The sequence below is a fragment of the Tamandua tetradactyla genome, chromosome 12, assembly GCF_023851605.1.
Source record: "Tamandua tetradactyla isolate mTamTet1 chromosome 12, mTamTet1.pri, whole genome shotgun sequence".
Lineage (NCBI taxonomy): Eukaryota > Metazoa > Chordata > Mammalia > Pilosa > Myrmecophagidae > Tamandua > Tamandua tetradactyla.
This window is the reverse complement of record NC_135338.1, coordinates 394,596-417,306: the sequence shown is the minus strand read 5'-3', so window position 1 is coordinate 417,306 and position 22,711 is coordinate 394,596. Positions and strand designations below refer to the sequence as shown.

The window sequence follows — 22,711 nt, the reverse complement described above, 5'->3', positions numbered from 1 at the left end:
CAGATTTGAGCATGAGCTCCTCGTCTTCATGTGAGGGTGGAATAGTGAAAAGGACCTGGCTTGAGTCTTTGAGTACTAACTTGGTGGCCTCAATTCTCATTCAGCCATTCGCTTATTTATTCATGTCAATAATGGAAAGTTTTGTGTTCCTTACTCTCGATCTATATCTACTGTTCTGCTGGATCCAGATCCCACAAATATTGTTTTAGGAAGGCCCAGCAAGGCCGGAGCCTCAGAATTTCAGGCTTTTTTCTAACTGAATTGTAATAAGGAAGAGGGAAAGATCTCACTAGGCAATGTTTGGGCACCATCACAGCCTATTAGCTCAACACATAAAAATAACAGGCATCTGTGTTCTGTGAGAACAAGTTGAGATTCTCCTCCAAGATACTGTCTCATGGAGGGAGAGACACTTTGTCATGCTGGTTAGGAAGACCAGATTTCATGACGTCTGTGAAAACAAAAGACAACCTCCTGGCATTCAACAGGGCGGGAAAAGATGGGCTGTGTACTTGTATGTTTCCTCACTTTAAAAAGGCTGTTTGAAAGTGATGTGGATAACATGCGTTTAAAAAGAGGTCACAGTTTTTTCTTCCTCAGTCTTCCTGAGTCTTTTTTTTTCTCCAACTATGGACATTTGGGGCTGTTTTATTACAAAGCAACAGTTTCCTTGAGACTGTTTGGCCTTCAAGAAGCCCTCAACCTGAGACATCTAATCTCTGAGATTGGCTTTTTCACACTAGAAATAGAGCTGATGTTGTGGGTATTTCTGGCCTCAGGAATGATGCAGTAGGTTTTGTACAGGTGGAAGCCACACCACAGTCCATCTCTGTTTAGTCACAATTGTGCCCATCTCTGTGGATGAAGAGGTAAAAATAGGGACATGGAGAGTGACTACAAAAAATAAAGGCAGATTATACCAGACCATTTATTTTAAATCTTTCGTCTTTTCAAATTCAAGTACATGAAACCATAAACTCTCCTCTCAGGACTGGTTTAGCTATATTCCACAAATTTTGTGTTTTTATTGTTATTCAGGTCATAATATTTTTCAATTTATTCTTTCACCCATGTGTTTTCTCACAGTGTCTTGCTTAACTTCTAAATATTTGGTGATTTTACATATTTTTTGTAAATAATTTCTAATTTAACATTTTGGGAGTCAGGATATATTCCATGATTTCAGTCATTTTCAGTTCATCTGTTTTATGGCCTATGAGAGGAGAAAAAAAAAAAGACTTGGCTTGAGTCTGGCTTTACCTCTTATCCCCTTTGTGACCTGACTGTCTCTGTGCCTCAGTTTCTTTATCTGTGGAAAATGTGGAGAATCAAGCCGGTTCTTCCTATCTCTGGAAGTGGTTGTGGATGTCAAATGTACTAAACTATGAAAAGTATTTTGTAAACCATGTATTTACTTTTATTACTACAGCGAAAGCCTGATTGGACACAGCCGATGGGACAGTAATCTTGTTACCTGCTGCTGGAATTTTTAAAAGACTGCAAACTTTTTAAAAAAATTTTTCTGATTTTTAGTATGTTATGAAAGTCTCTGTGTCTCAGATTTCAATGCCATAGAAAAGATAAAGCATAAAATGGTTTTTGAGTGGCATTGAGAACATGACCAATAAGATAAAGAAATGTAGATCTTCTCAACATGAGCAGTTCCACAGAGATGATTTTCGAAACAAAATACTTCGTTTTACTTTTAGAATATGTACAGCCAGAATCTGCATTGTGCTCCTAGAGGATTGTTGCCTAAATAGACCGGTTGGGAAGTGAAAGCAGGAATACTTATTCCTTAGATGATTTAAGACTCTGTAAGGAACATTTTCCAGAGGTTGGAGCACTATATTTATCCTCTCTAGATTCCCAGAAAGCTTCAGCTGATCTCTTTGCCATTTTATAATACTGAGTCTAACTCTAAGTTAAATCTGGATTCCCTGGGGTGGGGGTGGGGCATGGAAAACTACTATTAATTCTTTATTACTCTAGGGACACAGATGGCACCACTTGAACACAGCTAACAGAATGCAATTGAAAATAGAAAGCACTTTAAGCCTCATTATAAGACGTGGTCTAAAATTAACCAGCCTACTATGAGCACGATTATTTCCCCAAAAGTAACTATATCCCTTAAAATCAGGATCTTTGATTCTACTGAATTTGAAGTATTAAAAAATTGAAACAATTGTTCTAAGACTTTTAAACAAATTTGTCAGATGAGAAGACAGACATCTCATGCAGCCCATCTCACTTGAGCCTTCTTGAGGCCACGCTCTGTCTTCTGAGACATCAGTGGGAGATCCGAGTGTGACCAGCAGCTGTCATCTGGTGGGCCAGTGGCCAGTGCATGGCCTGCCTCCCGTGTATGAAATGAAGAGTTAAAACGTCTCAGACGTGCTCTAAAGTTGAAATGTCTGGCACATAAGGGGCTCCAAAAATCAGAACCGTTTTTTAAACCATTGTGAGACGTTTTATTCTAGCCTGTAGGCTAGGGCTGGAGATGGGAGCTTAGGAGAGCATTACAGATGGGACTGGTGCAAAAGGAGGTAGGTTTTTGTTTTTGTTTTGTGTGTGTGATTTTTTTAAAGGCTTAAGTTAATAGGAAAATAGCAGAAGATTATTTATTATTATTGTTATTATTATTACTATTATTTTTGCATGGGCAGGCACCGGGAATTGAACCCAGGGCTCCAGCATGGCAGGTGCGAACCCTGCCTGCTGAGCCACTGTGGCCCACCCAAGATCTTATTTTTATGATAATTTGTTTTTAAGGATTCAGTTAAACATCTGTCAGGATACCTGTCATTAGTGGAACCCAGCTGTGGAAGGGAAACTGCCTTGAGGCTGAGCTCTCTTCAGGGAGTCCTCGTAGTCACAGTTTTGAAGAATTTTATTTTTCTTTTCATGAAGTTGGAATAATGAGGTGCTCTTTTAATTTATTCTTCTGAAGCCCTTTTCCTTTCTCCCTGTTGAGTCCTTATGTTCAGATGACTCTAGACATGGTTTATGTATTTTTTTTTCAATCTAGCATTTAAGTCTCAAGGTTAATAAAGAAATGTTTTCTTATTTGTTGCCTTCCTAGCTAGGTCACCATCTGAATTGCTTACAGAGGTCAGGCAGGAAAGCAGAAATAAATAATACTGGCTGGGTCTGCAGTGGTAGGGTCCTGGGTAGACTGAGAACTAAATAAAGAGAACAGCCCCTGCTAAAGGAGACAGTTGCTACTCAATTCCAGACGGTTTGGGCCACTTGAAATGCTGACCCAGTGTTACCAGGTCTTCCAGTTTTCACAGAAACTCTGGAAATCCTGATTTCTGTAGAGAATTTCCTGGCATTTAAAATAATCCCCAGGTCACTTGCAACCTGTCTGTAAGCTAGAAGTGCCTGTAAACTGCCAGCTTGTTCTTTTTTTTTTCTTGGCAGGGGGTCGGGGAGGTATGGAGAAGTTAGTTATCAGCTGTAAACCAAGTGGTGTAACTTTGTGAAATTGTGTTTTCTGTGGGTGTGTGAGGTGTGTGGACTTGAATGTGTGCTGTGGAAGTGGATTTAATGGGCATGCTCATTGCGAGAAGTGATCGATACCCCACGATGGGTCCTTTCATCGTGTCTGTGCAGTCTTGAGGGTTACAAAAGTTTTGGGATTTTTAGTAACCCCTAATGTAGGTGTTTAATGAAGTATTTCTGAATGGGCTGGGTTGGCTGATTTTTATTTTTAAATAATTCATTCTATGACTTTGTTTGTATTAGCAAATAAAAAGAAGCGTTGATGAGAAGCATGCCCGGCTTTACCAGACTCTGAATGAAGGCAAATGGCTCGTGGCCTCTGTGAGCTGCCCGAAACTGGAGGGCCAGATTGCAAAGCTAGAAGAGCAGTGGTTGTCTCTAAACAAAAAAATCGACCACGAGCTGCACAGACTGCAAACACTTCTCAAGCATCTGGTCAGGTGTGTTTTCTTGGGCGTTGACTGGCTTCAGGTTTCACTGCGGAGAATGACCTTAGAGGAATTAGGCGGCCCACCAGTTCCACGTGTGCTCTCCCCTTTGTACCGCTTTTAATTTGGCAACTGAAGAATTGAACTGGGCCCCTCCTCTGAGCTAAGTGGGGTCTAGAGCCTGATTTTGGTTTGCCAGACTCAGGATAACATGTAATCAGTTTTGGAGGGGAATATTTATAGGTTTCCATGCAAAGTAGGGGTTTTGTTATTAAATAATATATCTATTACATCATCATGTTGCTCTTTTCTACCTTTCCCAAAAAGTCTTAAAATTAAAAGCATAATAATTTTTGCTAACAGCAGATTTTTAAAAGGCCTTTCGCGTTTTTCAGAGATTTTTTTTTTTTGCTTAGTTGGTATAATCTTGAACTGTTTGTTGAAGGTAGAGAATATAGGGAGTTTGTCTCTCATCCTCTCCCCTGCCTCTTAGAGAGTTGTCTCACCTAAAGAAGTTTGCATGTTACAAGAAGAATAGCATTTTGTTTGCATATTTTCATCATACCGGGTAAATATGTGGGCATCCATCCAACGGCAGTTTGCTGTTATACACAGGTTATATTTTTTTCTGTAACCAAATCTACAGAGAACATTTGAAGAGTAAAAATAATCTCTGTCCTTATCCTTAATTTCCTATGGGTGAGATAAAAAATAGAAAGAATGCCTTAAAAAGCCTCTTTGTTCTTAACTGGTCGTAATGGAGAGAGTCCTAGAAAATGCCACAAGTTCAGATTTGGGGCACGGTATAAAATAGGATATAGTTCTTAAAAACGTTATGATTTTATGAATAATAGCTGAGCATAGGGAAAATTTTAGGAAACTAAGAAGGGAATATGCAGGTGATATATACCATCTTCAGAGTATGATTCTAATTTCCTTTCTTTCTCCTTTTGCTCCTTTCAGCTTTAACAGAGATTCGGATGAGTTGACCAAGTGGTTGGAATCGTCTCAGCAAACTCTGAGCTCCTGGAAGGAGCAGTCTCTCAGTGTGCCTCAGGACTTAGGTACCATTAGAAGCAACATAAACAACTTTTTTGTAAGTTATAACAGAATATACTCCAATAGTTATTTGTCAAAAATAAATATCGGGGAAAAGCTATCAGGGTTGATGTGATATTCTCTGTATTCATTTGGCTATCAAGGATAAGACTTGGGCTAAACAGCTACATTCCTCAAACTTGGAACCATTTCTTTACTCTGTTGGTTTTGGGGGAATCATTAAAACTGGCAATAAAGTAGTATACTTTTAATTGATCCTATAAAATATATATAAACTTAAAAATTTCCCTGACGTGGGGCATGTTTTACAAGTGGAGAACGTAACTGCCCTCAAGAAAAAAACAACAACCTTAAAGTTAATAGATGTATGGTTTTAAATTGTTGTATACAGAATTGCTATTTCCACTAAAACAGTTTTGTCTTGGTGTGAAAATTTTTTAAAGAAAAGAAAGTAGTGCTTCTGTAGTAATTGTACTTATTAAACCTTTTAGTCTTCTCTGTTGTTCTATTCTTATATTCTGGAGCTATGGTTGCTCACTTGGATAATTAAAATGTAAATATTTTAAAATTATATTTGGAAAATGTATGTATAGATGGGAAGAATTTCAAGTATTTTAATTAAGAAAATTTGTTGTGTGTAGTTCATTAAAGATAAACTTCGCATTGTATTCCATAGTTTCCTCTTAAAGTTATCTTTGAAGTAATGGCTGGTCTACTTTTAAAATGCTAATCCACTGAACTATAAGCCACGCGAGGATAAGGAATTCCATCTCTTTTATTCGTGACTGTGTAACTATTGCCTGAAACAGGGCTTGATGCCTATTAAGAAATGCACACACACATTTGCATACATACATATATACACACGCGCGCACACACAGACATATATTCACACTCACACACACATGCTCAAATATTTACTATTTGTATTTGTGGACTCTAACCAGTTATGCTGACTCTTAGGGTGCGTGTTATTTTGCCTGTGCTCTACTTAAATTTTTAGTTCTAAATTTTAAAACTTGTTTCGTTAGGAATTCTTGAAGGAGGTGGACGAGAAGTCTTCCTTGAAGACAGCCGTTATCAGTACTGGGAACCAACTTCTTCACCTGAAAGAAGCCGATACAGCTACCCTGAGAGCTTCGTTAGCACAATTTGAACAAAAATGGACCCTGCTCATAACTCAGCTTCCAGATATTCAAGAAAAACTTCACCAGGCAAGTATTTAAAGCCTCAGCATTTGATTTCGCATTCACTTGTTAGCTCCCAACTTTTTAAGTTATTTTTCTCTGACTCAATTTTCATTGGCACTACCTATTTTTCTCTGGCGCTATGAATATAGGTCTTAATTACTCCTCCAATGGGATCTTTCTTAAGAAAGAAATCAGGCTTAATTACTTTATTTCCCGGTTTATTTGTGCCACTGAGTTAGTTTGTGTGAAGGTCGTTGTCGTTGTCTCAGGGTCACCTTTTCTAAGCTTGAATGCTGGGTTGGTTCTTGTAAGTGACCTGGATAATTATGTAGCAAGACCTTTTATCAAACCAGAGATCCTCTTTAGCGATGCCCTGAATCATTTTGTTAACTGCAGGTAATTAAATGGAAATCATTTTGTCCTTGCAGCTTCAGATGGAAAAATTGCCGTCTCATAAAGCAATCACAGAAATGATTAGCTGGATGGACAATGTGGAACATCAAACTGCAGATGAAGACGCTGTGCGTTCACCAAGTTCTGCATCTCAAGTTAAAAATCTTCTTCAGAAGTACAAGGTAATTACACAAAAGGAGCCTCAAGTCTTTTCATTAAATAAGAAGGCAAATCAATCTGAGAGGAAATGCCAAACAAAGAGACATGTAGGATATAATTTAGCAAAACAAATTCCAGGGCTGAGAAATAGGGTGGTAATTGGTTCTAAATAACTTAACATACTTTCGCTTTTCTTTTGCTTACATGTCTTCAGTACTCACCACAGGACAGAATCCAAGCTTTAAATCTGTTCTGGCCTTCTTTAGCACCCCCACTCCCCACCCCTTGTGCACTCGCACACACTCTCTGCCTAAACCACAGCGTCTGCAGTCCCTCAGCTCCTTCCAGGGCTCCACCTCCTCCATGCTTCATGTTCTTGAACCTTGGCTGAAATGCCAGTGCCCCATTTTCAGCTGTGTAAATCCTCTTGGCCATCCTTCAGGAGTCAGCTCAGATATCCCTGTTTAGAGATCCGTCTCTGACTCTTGTGTCCAGATTAGGTGACTTTCCTGGATTAAGGGGTCCCCATGGTGGGATGAATAGTTTCCGTCACACAGTGTTACAGTGAGTTGTCCACGCATTATCTCCCCACCTGTACTGACCTTGAGGGCGGGGGCTATCTTTCGCCTCTCAGACTTTGCACACCTAGCACAATAATGGACGTCCAACAGGTGTGAAAGAAATGCTTTTTGAGTAAGAGAATGATTAAGGAAAAAACTGATGTCCTTGTACAGATAGGTGTGAATGTGGCCTTCCCTGCGATATTTGATTTCAAGTAGATTGACATTTTAGCATGCTCTGTGTGTCAAGCAGTACACTACGCACAAGGAATACAGAGATGACTGAAGAACCTGGTCATTCCTTCCCAGGACCTCGCAGGCAGGCTAGTGGGCCTAGCCTCTGGTGGGTAGAGGGAGAAGTGGCTTCGTCACAAAGCATGATATTAGCAAAGTATGTCATTACATCCTGACTTCAGTGAGCAGTAGTGTGTTTAAAAGGCCTCTAAGCATATATTCTTTTAGACTGCAGTGACCTGGCACATGCCACATGGTTTACCCCTCTAGAGGTCTCCAAAAAGGACCCCACAACCCTCCAGGATACAAACCAACAAGTAGCAGGCTCGACAGAGAAGCATGCTTTGGTTCTGAGTGGGTTTCGAGTTGCTCCAGAACTTACAGCTGTCCACACTTCCTTAGGGGGTCTGGGAGGTCTAGACTGCCTCCAGAGGAAGTCACTACCTAAATTGGAAGGGCTCCTTAAAGGTGTCCTGGGTTTTGAGGAAATCTTTATTTCACCATCCTATCCCGTTGTTTCCATGAGCCATCAGGATGACCCAGAGCCACCCTCTACAGGAACCCTTTGTCAGATGTTTGTCCTGGTTTGGGTTCAGATAATACACTCACCAGCCATGGTGCATGTCTTGAATTTTCCATCTATCTGAAAGTGATGCCTCTGTCTGTTCCCAGGAAAATGTAATTCCCAAAGAAGAATCTCCACTCAAATAAAGCTAACTTAGAATGTGTGTGCAGCAACTCTAAAACAGGGGGATTGTTTGGATCTCGTCCAATTCAGACCCTGGACCTCATGGTAACACTTGACTTAGTCGAGAATTAGCTGCAATTTGCAGACTTGAAGATGATTTCCCGGTCACGGTGCCCCTGGCTTAAGGGATGGATGGAAGGTTGGCGCCCCCGGAGCGCATCAAGGAGGAAATTCAGTTCATCCAACCTACTTTAATTAAGGCTTCGCTCTTTGTTTATCTTGGTTTGTTTTAGGAGTTTAGAATGGAAATGGACTATAAACAATGGATAGTTGACTTTGTTAACCAGTCATTACTCCAGTTAAGCACTCATGATGTAGAAAGTAAGCGCTACGAGAGAACAGAATTTGCTGAGCACCTGGGAGAGATGAACCGCCAGTGGCATCGGTTACATGGGGCACTGAACAGAAAGGTGAGCTTGTGCATCGTGGTTTCATGTGTGGTTTGGCCTTTGCCAAAACTTGAAAACGACATTCAGAAAGTTAACTTCTGGTTAAGCCTGCTAATCAATCATCTCCATTATAGTCCTTTTATAAACCCAGTGTTTCAGCATTGTCCGTTGCTGCATACATAGAATATGACAGCAGTTTTTACATTTCTTTTGGCGTTTCTTAGTGGGAAGTTGAGAAGGACAGGTAAAGAGGAGAAATGTTATTTAAGAAGTCAAGTATTATCTCATTACTACATGGTCAGAGATGTTGACATTTTCTGTGAAAGGAGAGATTCAAAAAGGGCTATTCTAGATTGCTAGCTTCTGGAATGCAATATATCAGAAACAGAATGGTTTTTAAAAAGGTGAATTTAATAAGTTGCTAGTTTACAGTTCTAAGGCCAAGAAAATGTCCCAATTAAAACAAGTCTATAGAAACGTCCAAGCTAAGGCATCCAGGGAAAAATACCTTGATTCAAGAAGGCTGATGAAGTTCAGGGTTTCTCTCTCAAGGTGAACACAGTCAGGGCTTCTCTCTCGGCTGGAAGGGCACATGGCGAACATGACGTCGTCTGCTGGCTTCCTCTCTAGCTCCCCAGGAGATATTTTCCTTCTCTATCTCCAAAAGTCGCTGGCTGGTGGGCTCTCTGCTTTGTGGTTCTGCGGCGTTCTGTGTTGTGGTTTTCTCGTGGCTCTGTCGTTCTTCTCTGCTCTGAATCTTTTATAGGATTCCAGTAAACTAATCAAGACCCACCCGAATGGTTGGAGACACACCTCCACCTAATCCAGTTTAACAACCACTCATGATTGAGTCACATCTCCAGGGAGATGATCGAATTAAAGTTTCAAACATACAGGAATGAATAGGGATTACAAGAAACAGCTGCCTTTACAAAATGGGATTAGGATGAAAACATGGCTTTTCTAGGGTACATATATCCTTTCACACAATGAGCAAAACTATTTTAGCTGTGAAATGATTATAAAAAGGAAGAAAAATGTGAATGGCTTTTTGGTAGATTTTTATTCTATGACTCTGAAAAGGTTTTTTAAAAGTATCCTTTTTTTTAATCGAATAAGTTGTAGGTAGACTCAAATATTCAAATTTTGTTTCTGAAAAATTACATTTCTAGTGAAACTTCATAATGATACTGAAGGAATTACAATTTGTTGAATTATTGTTAGACACCTAGTGGCCCTGAAAACCTATAGAAAACTCTGGTGATATTTATATTATGACTAACTTTCAATAAGCACATCTCAAGTTATTTCAAGTATTTGAAACTATTATATTTTACATGAATTTTTTCCTTCAGAACTTCATTTAAAGGTGAAAACATTTTGGATGACCTGTTTTCAAATAGTGTCTACCAGTGAAAGTAGACATAAAAGTATTCTTATACAAAATAAAAGTATTCTTAAAAAAATATTTACACTTGGCAGTGATTGATTTCTTTATTGTATAACAAATGCATGCAAATGGATTTATAGAATCAAGGTAAATATACATGAATGGAGAAAGCACATGAACAGACAGTTCACAAAAGAGGAAATTATAATTAGTTAGCATGGAACAATTTCAAATTTAATCATCAGATGTTCAAAAATAAGCACTATGAAATATAAACTTTTTTAATTAGAAAAACTAAATAAAATCCAAAGTTATCATGTTCATACATTGTTGATAACAGTTTAAATACCATTTAAAAGCATTTAGAAAATTTCAAGAACCATAATCATCATCTTATGTCTTAACCCATCAGTCTTCCTCTTAGACATTTACCTTAAGTAGAGTCCTTCAGAAAAGAAAAGGTATATACACAAAGAATTATACGTTATTTATACTGGTGAAAATGTAAAATTTTTCATTTCCAACTATAGGGGAATAATAAAATTATTCCATGTCCATTTGATGAAATATTAGTCAACTTTTCAAAATTTATATAAAGCATATGTCATGATTTAGTGCTTATGATATAATCAAAGGAAGGATATAAAATTTCATATATTCAATGATTATAATCACATAAAAAATGTGGGTTTAAAAATGACAGGAATCACAGACAGTAAACAATGATTTTTTTATTAAATTGATGGAATTTGAGATATTTTTGATAAAATTTTATGTGATTTTAATGAGAATCTGGGGGAGGAAAATTTTTTAGAGTTTTACATGTATTAATAGATGATGCAAAAATAAAATATTGAAGTTTAGGAGAGAACACAATTTTATTTTGTACAGATTTTATGGAGCTCCAGAACAGCCAACTTTCTGAAGCAAGTTAGATTTCATTTTAAATTTTAGATTTTTTTTTTTTTAACATGAGCGGCACCGGGAATCGAACCCGGGTCCTTGGGAATTTTAGATTTTTTAAAGGGAATTTTTATTCTGTTTCCTGAGTTGTGAACCTTTTATTCTAAAAGTTATTGGGAAATCTTATTGTGAGAAATGTGCGAAATTTGAAAGGAAACAAATTGTTCTTGTAGAAATAATATGTAATGACATTTACATCATTAAAGCATGTGGATTAAATAAGGAGGTTTTATTTTTTGTATTTATAATTTGTAGATGCAACATTTAGAACAGCTTTTGGAAAGTATCACTGAGAATGAAAACAAAGTACAGATTTTGAACAACTGGATGGAGGTCCAAGAAGAGAGACTGAGAACTTTACAAAAACCTGAAAATGTGATCTCGGTCCAAAAGACGCTCCTAGACTGTCAGGTAAGAAGGAACACAGCACCCAATCTGTCCTGGTTTGCTAGCTGCCAGAATGCAATATACCAGCAATGGAATGGCATTTTAAGAGGGGGAATTTAATAAGTTACAAATTTACAGTTTTGAGGCGATGAAAATGTACCAGTTAAAGCAAGTCTGTAGAAATGTCCAAACTAAGGCATCAGGAAAAGATACCTTGGTTCAAGAAGGCCGATGACGTTCAGGGTTTCTCTCTCAGCTGGAAGGGCACGTGGAGAAGAGGACGACATCCTACTAGCTTTCTCTTCTGACTTCTTGTTTCATGAAGCTCCCCTAGGGGTGGTGTGGGCTCCAGCTCTCTTCATTTTCTGCTCTCTCAGAATCTCCAGAGGTCGCTGGCTGGTGGACTCTGATTCTCTCGGCCTGGTGGCTCTGCCCAACTCTGTTGTAGCTTTCTCGTCGTTCTCAAAAAGGTGTTCTCTCCACAATGTCTCCTTTTATAGGAGCCCAGTAAACTAACCCAGACTCACGTAGAATGGGTGGGGACACGTCTCCATCTAATTGAGTTTCATACCCATAATTGATTGAGTCAACATCTCTGTGAAAATAACCTAATCAAGTTTCCAACCTATGGTACTGAACAGAAATTAGAAACAATCGTTCCTCCCACAAGATTGATTAGTCTTAAAACATGGCTTTTCTAAGGTACCTAAATCCCTTCAAAACAGCACACCGTCCAACACAATTTGGCTGTGATATGTATTAAATGACTAAATAGTCTCTACTCCTGCTGGAAGGAGGAAGGCAAGCTGCTATAGTTTCTGGGGACTCTCCTATGAAGTCCCAACTTTCTTATGTAAATGGCATAATTACCCATGGGTTTTACCAAATTGTAAAACATCTTTTTTAAAGATAGAAAAAAGAAGGTGTTTTCGGTATTATTATTGTTCTTGAGAGCCTTGAATGCAGCTCCTGAGAAAAAATGTTCAAAGGGAATTTTGATTTAGATGCTTTTCAATTGTTTTTCTAATTATTATTTTATTATTTTTTGCAAAATTACATGAAGTTTGTTTTACGTTTCATATTCCATTGTGTGTTTCTTCAGTGGAAGATAATTTTCTTCCAGCTCGGCCGTATTGTGTTTTAAATGGACTATCTGTCCCTTGGAACCCTTGGCCAAATCACTTGTGGACTTGAGGGCGTCGGCTGGGTCCTTTTTCTATTTGAGTGTCATCTGTGCTGTCACCTAGTCTTTGAGATATCTTCTCTCCCAGATACAGATTTAAAAAATCCTCTGACCTGATTGTGTTCCTCCCTGTTCAGAACCCATAGCTCTCCCCGTAACTGCAGATGGCCCCCCTTTATTCTGCTTTTGCACCTACTTTCATGTGAAGGCCTCGCTGTAGTCACTGTTGGGGATAGAACATCTAGTCACGCGCCAGTTCTTAGATGAAGGTTACCAATAACCCTGAACATGAGACGTGAGCAGCACAACCATAAGAGATGTTTTCAATGGTCATATCCTGTTATCCAGCTGCCCACTAGCCGTCCCCACTTTGGAATTCTTAGAGCCGCTTATACCTCCTGGCTGGAAACTCACATCCCACAGCTCAGTGCTGCGCCTTCCCGCATCCGGCCACCCTTCCCCGAAACCCAGGAGCCATGTTCATCTTGGCCTCGGTCCCCATTGTATTTATTAGAGCCTTCAATTTGCTCCTTCCTCTCTTGTCAGTCACCTTGTCTCCAACTTCATCAAAACGGCTGAATTCAGGCCACTCTCCTATCAGGTGTGTCATCTCGCACCAGCCTTACACCTGTCTCCCTGCCTCCAATCTTGATTCCCTCCAATTCATTCTCCACACTGCCATGGAGAAACAGTTTGTAAATGCCAAAGGTCAACAGTCACCTCCCATTTAAAAACCCTTCGGTGGCTCCACATTGCCTATAGAATCAAGTTCAGCTGTTCTGAAATGGCATGCTGGGGTGAGCTCTTCCCTTACCTGCAAAAAGTTACAACCAGCCCTAAACCAAGGTAGTCTTGCACAATTCTTAGTCTTTATATGTATATATGTGTATATATATATATATATATAATTTTTTTTTAGTTAGAGAAATTGTGGGTTTACAGAAACATCATGCATAAAATACAGGATTCCCATATACCACCTTATTATCAATACCTTGCATTGGTGTGGTACGTTTGTTATAATTGGTGAAAGTATATTTTTATAACTATGCTATTAACTATGATTCATGGTTTAACTTAGGGTTGACTGTATATGCAGTTTCATAGATTTAAAAAAAATTTTATGCTATTACCATATATATGGTATAACATTTTCCTTTTAATCACAATCACATATGTGTGTGTGTGTGTCTCAGTGCTGTTAATTCTGTTCACAATGTCGTGCTATGTTCACCACTATCCACTACTAAAGCATTTCCTTGTTCCAAATAGCTCTGTACATTTTTTCAGTGTGATTTCTAACTTTTTTTATTGTCTTATATAACATATATACAAAGCAAAGAAATAAAAAAGCAATAGTTTTCAAAGCACTCTTCAACAAGGAGTTGCAGGACAGATCCCAGAGTTTGTCATGAGTTACCATATGATCCTCTCATATTTTTCCTCTTAGCTGCTCCAGAATATAGGAGGCTAGAGGGCTTAAATACTTTTTTTATCATCACAATCGACTTTTTTTTCTTTTTTTGTGAAACATAACATGTATACAAAAAAGCTATAAATTTCAAACTCAGCAACACAATTAGTTATAGAATGTATTTCAGAGTTTGACATGGGTTACAGCTTCACAATTTTAGGTTTTTGCTTCTAGCTGCTCTAAAATACTGGAGACCAAAGGAGATATCAATTTAATGATCCAGTATTCATATTCATTTGTTAAATCCTATTTTCTCTGTATAACTCCACCATCACCTTTGATCTTTCCATCTTTCTCATTAGGGGTGTTTGGGCTATGGCAATTCTAAATTTTTCATATGGTAAGGATCTGTCACTAATATGTGGTAGGGAGATGAAATTTTTTGATGTTCTGGAGAGGCTGGGCTAGGTTTCAGGACTTATCTGGACCAGGGACCCATCTGGAGGTTGTAGGTTTCTGGAAAGTTACTCTAGTGCATGGAACCCTTGTGGAATCTTATATATTGCCCTAGGTGTTCTTTAGGATTGGCTGGAATGGTCCTGGTTGGGGGTTGGCAGGTTATGATAGGTAGAAAGGTCTACCTGAAGCTTGTGTAAGAACAACCTCCAGAGTAGCCTCTCGACTCTATTTGAACTCTCTCTCTGCCACTGGTACCTTATTAAATACACTTAATTCCTAGTCTTTTTAATTGACAATGATAATAGCCACTGAACAAGTTTGAAGTGGGTTAAGTTACTCCCTCCACCAACCTTACTACCAAGTTATAATTAAACAAATCCAAGCAAAATTCCACCATATATAAAAATACTTATTAGCAGGCAAGTACCAACACAGTTCATAAACTGTAGGTCCAATGAAGTCCCAACTCTGTTTCCTCTTTGGTGATCCAAGCACCACGTTGCCTGGAAGGTTCTCTGAAGGCAGACATGTCAGTATTCTAGAGACAGGACTCCTTACTCCCTATGGCCAACATTAGGAACCAGGATCCTTGGAGTTTTAGTCTGGAGACAAAACCACGTAGGGGTCTAGCCTGGGGGTATTGCCCAGGGTCAAGACAGTTGTGTCTACAAGAGTGTAGCCATTCCACGTTTCTTAGGGTACAAGTAATTTCACTAGTGAAAACCCATTTATAATATTCATCAGGCTATTTTATTAGCCATGAATTTCATCTCTAAAAAAAAAAAACATTTCTAGCATTCACTACTCTCATTAGCAAAATCTGGTATCGATTGAGAAAAGGACATCAGAAACCCTTGTGCAGGCTCTGAAGTGTGGGCCTCTTAACTCAGCTGCTAGCCAGCAACCCTGAAGTGGGCGTTTCTGATTAGAATGCTCTGCTTTGGAGTAGTGCCTATTAACTAACATACGTCATCGTCCACAATCTTTGCCAAAATATTTCAAAGTACTTTGTAGGCATTTTAACATCTGGCCAGCCTCATCTCTTGTCAGTTCCCATCTGGAAGCCCTGTTGAATTTCCAGCAGTTCTTGCCTCTGCACTCTTACACATGCTGACATCTGGCAGCCCCTCCCCCCCGGGCCCCACCCCCACCATCCGCACACAAGCTCCCCCTCTGTCGCTGTCAGAACACAGCCCGAGCTCTCTGACCCCTCCTTTGAGATCTCCCCTCTCTTAACCCCTCACCTCACACCTGGTTCTGATTGTGACTCCCCTCCCTGGTGCTCTCATACTTGCTGATACCTCATCTTTTCCTATTTTAATTACTATCTTGCTTTCTTGGATGCGTCTTTGTAGAGAGACACTTAAACAAGACAGAGATGGAAATAAACCAATAAAATATGGTTTCCTAACACCCTGAGTGTATTTCTAGCATCGTGCGTAGACGTGTGTATTGTCCTCTGTCTGCTCTCTGTCCTTCATGGGACCAGGAGCTTCTTAGGGGCAGACCAGCTTATCAGCACATCCGCTGTGCCTGCGTGGGCTGTTAAATTTGTAAGTGCTTGACTGCATCTCTTAGTAGTCCTAAAATTAGAATGGTTTTCTGAAAGGATATATGTATTTTTTCTTCATTAGTTATTGATAGGAAGTAAAACAATAAGTAGTTTAATGACATAAATTAGGGTAGAGCCTTATGAAAATCTGCTAAAGTGACTTTACCTTGGAAAACTTAAGAATTGGAGTTAGGATTGAAAATATCCTGGAGATCTTCTGAAAGTTTCAGATGACTGGAAGAAGGTTCTGTGTGGCATGTTGGCTTATCAAGGAAAATGCAGTTGGCTGAGATGGGGAGATTTGAGATGAAATTATTAACTCCCTCACGTGTAATCTTCCTGTACTATAAGCAACCATAGCTTCTTATAGAAGGGTTTCAGATATTCACGATATTTCCAGAGGAGTTTAAATGTTTTAAAAATATTTAACACTGGTTCTTACAGAATAGGTAGGAGCAAAGCAGGTCTTGCAGATTCTGCTCTATCTCCATCATTAGCGTAAGCTTTCTTTATTGCACCCCTGTTTTAGTGTAGCAAATGGGATTTAAAGTAAAGTGAATTACTTCACATCTCAGTAGGTGGGAATTAGGAAAGCTGAAAGACACTGTTAGGCTTCAGTGGATCAGATTAAGGGATTTCTAGACTCAATCCATATTATTCTGAAGAGAAAAAAAGAAATGTAAGAACAGCTTCCTGGTGTGTGCGTGTGTTCATGAGCTGTTATTGCAGAGGTCACGGTTCTCTAATTTCTTGGTTGTGTGTGTGTGTTGTTTGCTACCCACTTTCTGCTAAGTCATTCTCTCTCATCGCTTTTCTCTACATTGTGAAGAAAACATGACGGTTTTTTTGGTAAATGGGTCGTGTTTCATAAAATATCTAACTGGCCAAGCCTTCAAAGAAGAATACTTTCTAAATCAAAACTGGAGAACAAATCAGTATGTTTAAGTGTTTTAAACTATAATTTGCAAAGAAAAAAATTTAGCTGCAAAGTGATGATAAAGGAAATGTGCTAACAAGTAAGGTTGTCAGTGTGTGTGAGTGAGAAGTGTTGAGAGGATTAACGTGAGGGTAGCTGCTGAGTGAGTCTCATCGGCAAACACTACTTCTGAGAAGCTTTTGTCAACTAATCTGTAAAAATAATACCTCAGAACTGCACCCAAATGTTGACATTAGCTCTCAGTAGTGCACTTATGGACAGTTTGTTATTGGGGAAAGGGTTTTCCTGTTAATTAATATATTATATATTCACGTGCCTCAAAATTCAGAAGGTATAGAGTGTTGTATAGTAGACAGCTCCTCTCACCCCTTCTGGCCAACCAGTTCTGCTGCCAACCATCGTTATCAGCTTCTCCTAGAGTGATTTTTATTCCCCTCTTCATTCTACTTTTCAGTCCAGTAGACCCCTGACATTCATTGACGTAAAATCTCTGATTTCAACGTGTCCAGGGCCCTGAAATCCTGACATGTAGTAGTTGGGTAATTTTTTGCTGGGGGTGAAGGGCACTGCCACGTAGAGATGCCACCTAGGTGAGAGGGCAAACCCTCACCAGGTGTGAACTCAGCAGCTGTGTGCCCCCAAGGCACGTTCCTCTTTCCTCCTTCCTCGTGCAATGCACAATGATCCTTGTAAATGATGAAATTAAAAAAACAAAAGGCTGGATTTCTTGTAAAAAAAAAAGAAAAAAGAAAAAAGAACCTTCAAGGGAGAATATGACTTTAGGCTATTAACTTGAGGCTACACACTCAAAGCACAGGTCTGGCTGGCTGGAAACGTAATGCTGAAGGAAGCCTGTGCGAGTCCTTCCCAAATTGGTAAATTTGAAGATTCAAAAGGAATTCAAGATGGATCCCTTCTGAATGCCAAGGAGCTTTTGTATTTTCAGATATTCTGTAGCGAGCTTATATTTCTATCACAATGATAGATTTTTAGCTTTTTTTCTAAAATGGGTTTTGATCCCAATCCTGACCAGGGCCACCAGGCAGCCTGGAGTCCTCTTCCACTGTGAAGAGTGGTGACACTGGGGCTGGGCTTCTTCGTCTCAGCTTTGAGACTGCCGGACCCCTTGTCTCCTTTAGGAGAGAGCTCCACAGGTTTCTGAGACGGGTACCTGGAGACAGTAAACCAGGCTGAGATGTTTATGAGTGAATTAGTAGACTCAGGGAGACAAAAGATATTAAAGCAGCTTCCTGTATTGCTGACTGACTTCCAGTAATTATATTACTGTCATTCATATGATACTTTACGGTTTGAAAAGCACCTTCCTGTTCGTGGGTGTGTTTGAGTGCTAAGCTATGCACAGTGTCAAGTAGCATTAATGTTTTCCAGATGAGAAAACAGAGTTAGATGTATGGTTGGCCAGACAGTCAGATGGTCAGGACAGGCAGGTCTTCTGGGTTCTCTCTAGACCATGATGGTAAGACTTGTTGTCTAGAATCTTGTAAAATCTAGAGCTGTGTAATTTAAAATAGAATGAGGAGTATGTTAGGATTAAGATGTTTTTGATGTACTGCTATTTTAATTATATACCCTGATGGCATTTTTTACTTAAAAAGCGAGAACTTCTGTCCCTTATACCGTATTAACTGTTTTGTAATATTTGTGCATGCAAAACCTTTTTCTCCTGCTCTTCCAGGATATAGAAAATCAACTTGCAATTAAATCCAATGCGTTGGATGAGCTGAGACAAAGTTACCTGACTTTGGAGAGTGGCACAATGCCATTGTTAGAAGATACAGCATCCAGAATTGATGAGTTATTCCAGAAGAGAAGCCGTGTCATCAGCCAGGTAGTGGAATTCATTTGAAGTGTACTATTTCTCTTCGTATGTCTTTCTTTTATCTTTGTTGTTTGTTCACGGAGACTCATTCTACACCAGAAACTGAAAAGTTGCCAAGAAAAATAGTGAAGTGAAATAGACATTTCAAGTCCTAAGTTTTGTGTGTGTGTGTGTTTGCACTGGGTAATTAGAGACCAAGCCACCAATTCCAACATCATCAGTAGGCTGGAAAGCCACTTGGTTATCATTGTTTGATCTGATGTGCTCACACACACACTAATTTCTCTATTCCCCCACCCCCAGCAAAGCATCTGGTGTTTCCTGGCCAGATAAACAGGAGCAGCGACGGAGAAGAAACTTAGGTTCCCCACATATAGGGGACGCCTTGGGAGGGGACAGACGTGTGGCCTGTATAAGCTAGGAGTCTGGTCAGCATGGCAGAACTCCAGAGGTGGAGAGAGACACAGCGCTGTTGAAAGGACAAAGTAGAGAGGAAAAGATGTGAAAGACGTCTGGTAATTTTATGAAAGTCGTGTCAATTTACCCCTTCCAGGAAGATATCACCTAACTATGGAAAGAACATCTCAGTGGAGATAATCTAATCAAGTGTCTAAACTATGGCGCTGAGTAGGGATAAAAGAAACAATTGCTCCCGTAAGATTGGATCAGGATTAGACCATGGCTTTTCTAGGTTACGTAATCCTTTCAAACCAACACAGATGCCAAGAAAATTCAAGGAGGAGAAAAACAATCTTTTATCAAATGCTGCTGGGAAAACTAGATATCCACATTAATGAAGTTGAACCCCTTTCTCACCCTGTATATAAAAATTAACTCAAAATGGATCAGACTGAAGTGTAAGAGCTAAAACTCTTCAAAAAAAATATGTGTAAATCTCTATGACCTTGGGATTAGGCATTGGTTTCTTAGATATGACACCAAAAGCATAAGCAACCAAAGAAAAATAGATAACTTGGACTCCCTCGAAATTAAACATTTTTGTGATTGAAAGGACACCATAAAAAATGAAAAGGCAGTACACAAAATGGGAGAAAATAATTGCAAATCATATATCTGATAAGGGACTTGTACCTAGAATATATAAAGAACTATTAAAACTCAATAAAAGGTCATCTAAGACAGTGGGAAAAAATGGCAAGGATGTGAATAGACATATCTCTAGAGAAGACACATAAATAATCGATAATCACATGAAAAGGATGTGGAACAAATGAAAACCTCATACGTGCTGGTGGGAATGTAACATGGAATGCTTGAGAAAACAGTTTCCTCCAATGGTTAAACACAGAGTTACCACATAACTCAGCAATTCCATTCCTAGGGATATACCCAAGAGAAATAATAATATATGGGTGCATCAGAAGTTCGTATGCAAATATTCATAGCAGTCTTATGTATAACAGCCAAAAATTAGAAACAACCCAAATGTCCATTAACTTATGAATGGATGAAGCATGGTATAGCCATGCATTGCGATATTCTTCAACCATAAAAAGGAATGAAGTTGTGATACATGCAGCAACATGGGCAGACCTTGAAAACATTATGCTAAATAAAAGAGGCCAGTCATAAAAGACCATATAGTGTATCATTCCATTTAGGTGAAATGTCTAGACTAGACAAATCTGCAGAAACAAAGTAAGTTGGTGGTTGCCCAGGGCTTAGAAAAGGGTAGGGCCAGGATGGGGAAGAAGAGGGAGTGATGGTTAATGAGTATGGCATTTCTTTTTTTATAAGAATATTTTAAAATTGATTATAGTGACAGTTGCACACCTGTGTGAATATGCTAAATGCCACTGAATAGCACACTTTAAATGGGTGGATTTTATGAATTATATCTCAATAAAAATTTTTATTTTAAAAATGCGGAGATAAATGGATAGGAAGGTTGAGTGTTGTCAATTCTACCAAACTGATCTACAGATTGAATGCAATACCAGAGTCCCAACAATCTACTTTGAATGCTTAAAAAAGCTGGTTATCAAATTTCTTTGAAAGGGAAAGAGACTTTGAATAGCTTAAGATATCCTAAAAATGAGGAGCAAAGTTGGAGAACTATCACTTCCTGATTTTAAAGCTTACTATAAAGCCACAGTGGTCAAACAGCACGGTACCGGCACAAAGACAGAAGTGTTGACCAATAGGATAGAATTGAGAGTGTGGATTTAGACCACCAACTCTATGGACAATTGATCTTCAACAAGGTCTCCAAATCCACTGAACTGGGACAGAATAGTCTGTTCAATAAATGGGTTTGGGGGAATTGGATAACAATAGCCAAAAGAATGAAAGAGGACCCCTACCTGACATCCTATACAAAAACTAATGCAAAATGGATCAAAGACATAAATATAAGAACCAGTACCATTAAAGTTCTAGAAGAAAATACAGGGAAACATCTCCAAGATCTAGTAATAAGAGGTAGATTCTTAAACTTTGTAAAGTATAAACAGTGAAAGAAAAATAGACAAATTGAAACTCTTTAAGATCAAGAGCTTCTATGCCTCAAAAGACTTTGTCAAAAAGGTGAAGAGGCAGCCAAATAAATGGGAGAAAATATTTGGAAACCATATATTGGATAAAGGCTTGATATCCCATGTACAAGAAGAAATACAGCTCAACAACAAAAGAACAAACAACCCAATTATAAAATGGGCAGAGGATGTTTGAATAGACACTTTTCTGAAGAGCAAATACAAATGGCTTAAAAGCACATGAATAGGGTGGGCCACGGTGGCTTAGTGGCAGAGTTCTTGCCTGCCGTGCCCGAGACCTGGGTTCAATTCCCGGTGCCTGCCCATGTTAAGCAAAGCAAAACAATAAAAAGCACATGAATAGATGCTCGTTTTCATTAGCTATGAGGGAAATGCAAATCAAGACAACAATGCGATATCACCTCACATCTATAAGAAGGGCTGCTCGTAAACAAACAAAAAACTACAGATGATGGGGAGATTTTGGAGAAATTGGAACACTTATTCACTGCTGCTGAGAATATGTAATGGTGCTGAGAATATGTAATGGTACAGTCGCTGTGGAAGACAGTTTGGCCATTCTTCAGAATAGTTGCCCTATAACCCAGCAGTACCAATACTCAGTATATACCCAGAAGAGCTGTGGGCAGTGTCACAAACTGACATTTGCTCACCAATGTTCATAGTGGCACTATTCACAATTGCCCAAAGATGAAAACATTCCAAGTGCCCATCAACAGAGGAGTGGATAAACAAAATGTGATATATACATGCGATGGACTATTATGCAGCACTAACATGAAATGAGATCCCGAAGCATACAACAATGTAAAACGAACCCTGAGGACATAATGCTGAGTGAAGTAAGTCAGACACAAAAGGACAGCTATTGCATGATTTTGCTACTATGACTCTTGTAAAGGTAATCTCAGAGGTTACACTGTAAAATACAGCAGACCTAGAGGTACACAGAAGTTAGAGACGGAGGAAAGGCTACCCAAAGAGGGTGAATCTAAATGCAAGGGAACTGATAGAAGTGATGATAATTTAGTGGATTTATGAGTAACATTGCCATATTGAAGGTAAATATTATAGAAAGGGGATGTATAGTGCCATGTATCCCACTGATTAAATCTACAGTTATAAATAAGTTCTCACATGAACTATTTCAATGGTTTGATAGTGGACCAAGAGTTAACGTGTAATAAAATAAGGCATCAATAGCCAAGAGAGATCAGATGGAGTGAAGAGGCTATTCTGGAGGCTGCTCTTAGGCAAGCTTCGGTTAGATGATGCTAATTGCCATGGTTTACTAAACCCCAATCAGTATCACTCCTGTTGACTCTAGAGCTTGAACTGAGACTCTGTAAAGGTTTCATGCACTAAGTTTGCCTTCCTGGAACATATAATTCCCAGAGGGTTCC

At 39.0% G+C, this 22,711-nt stretch overlaps 1 protein-coding gene across 9 annotated transcripts in view; it reads left to right on the top strand.

Annotated features, from left to right (window-relative positions):
* Nucleotides 1-22,711, top strand: part of SYNE2 (spectrin repeat containing nuclear envelope protein 2) — a 384,031-nt gene that overhangs the window by 293,330 nt on the left and 67,990 nt on the right. For all 9 annotated transcript variants that reach the window (XM_077122415.1, XM_077122416.1, XM_077122418.1 and 6 more), the window contains 7 exons: nucleotides 3,751-3,947; nucleotides 4,899-5,031; nucleotides 6,026-6,208; nucleotides 6,613-6,759; nucleotides 8,512-8,688; nucleotides 11,276-11,431; nucleotides 18,649-18,801. In XM_077122415.1, the coding sequence (XP_076978530.1) occupies nucleotides 3,751-3,947; nucleotides 4,899-5,031; nucleotides 6,026-6,208; nucleotides 6,613-6,759; nucleotides 8,512-8,688; nucleotides 11,276-11,431; nucleotides 18,649-18,801 (1,146 nt within the window). The remainder of the gene's footprint in view (nucleotides 1-3,750; nucleotides 3,948-4,898; nucleotides 5,032-6,025; nucleotides 6,209-6,612; nucleotides 6,760-8,511; nucleotides 8,689-11,275; nucleotides 11,432-18,648; nucleotides 18,802-22,711) is intronic.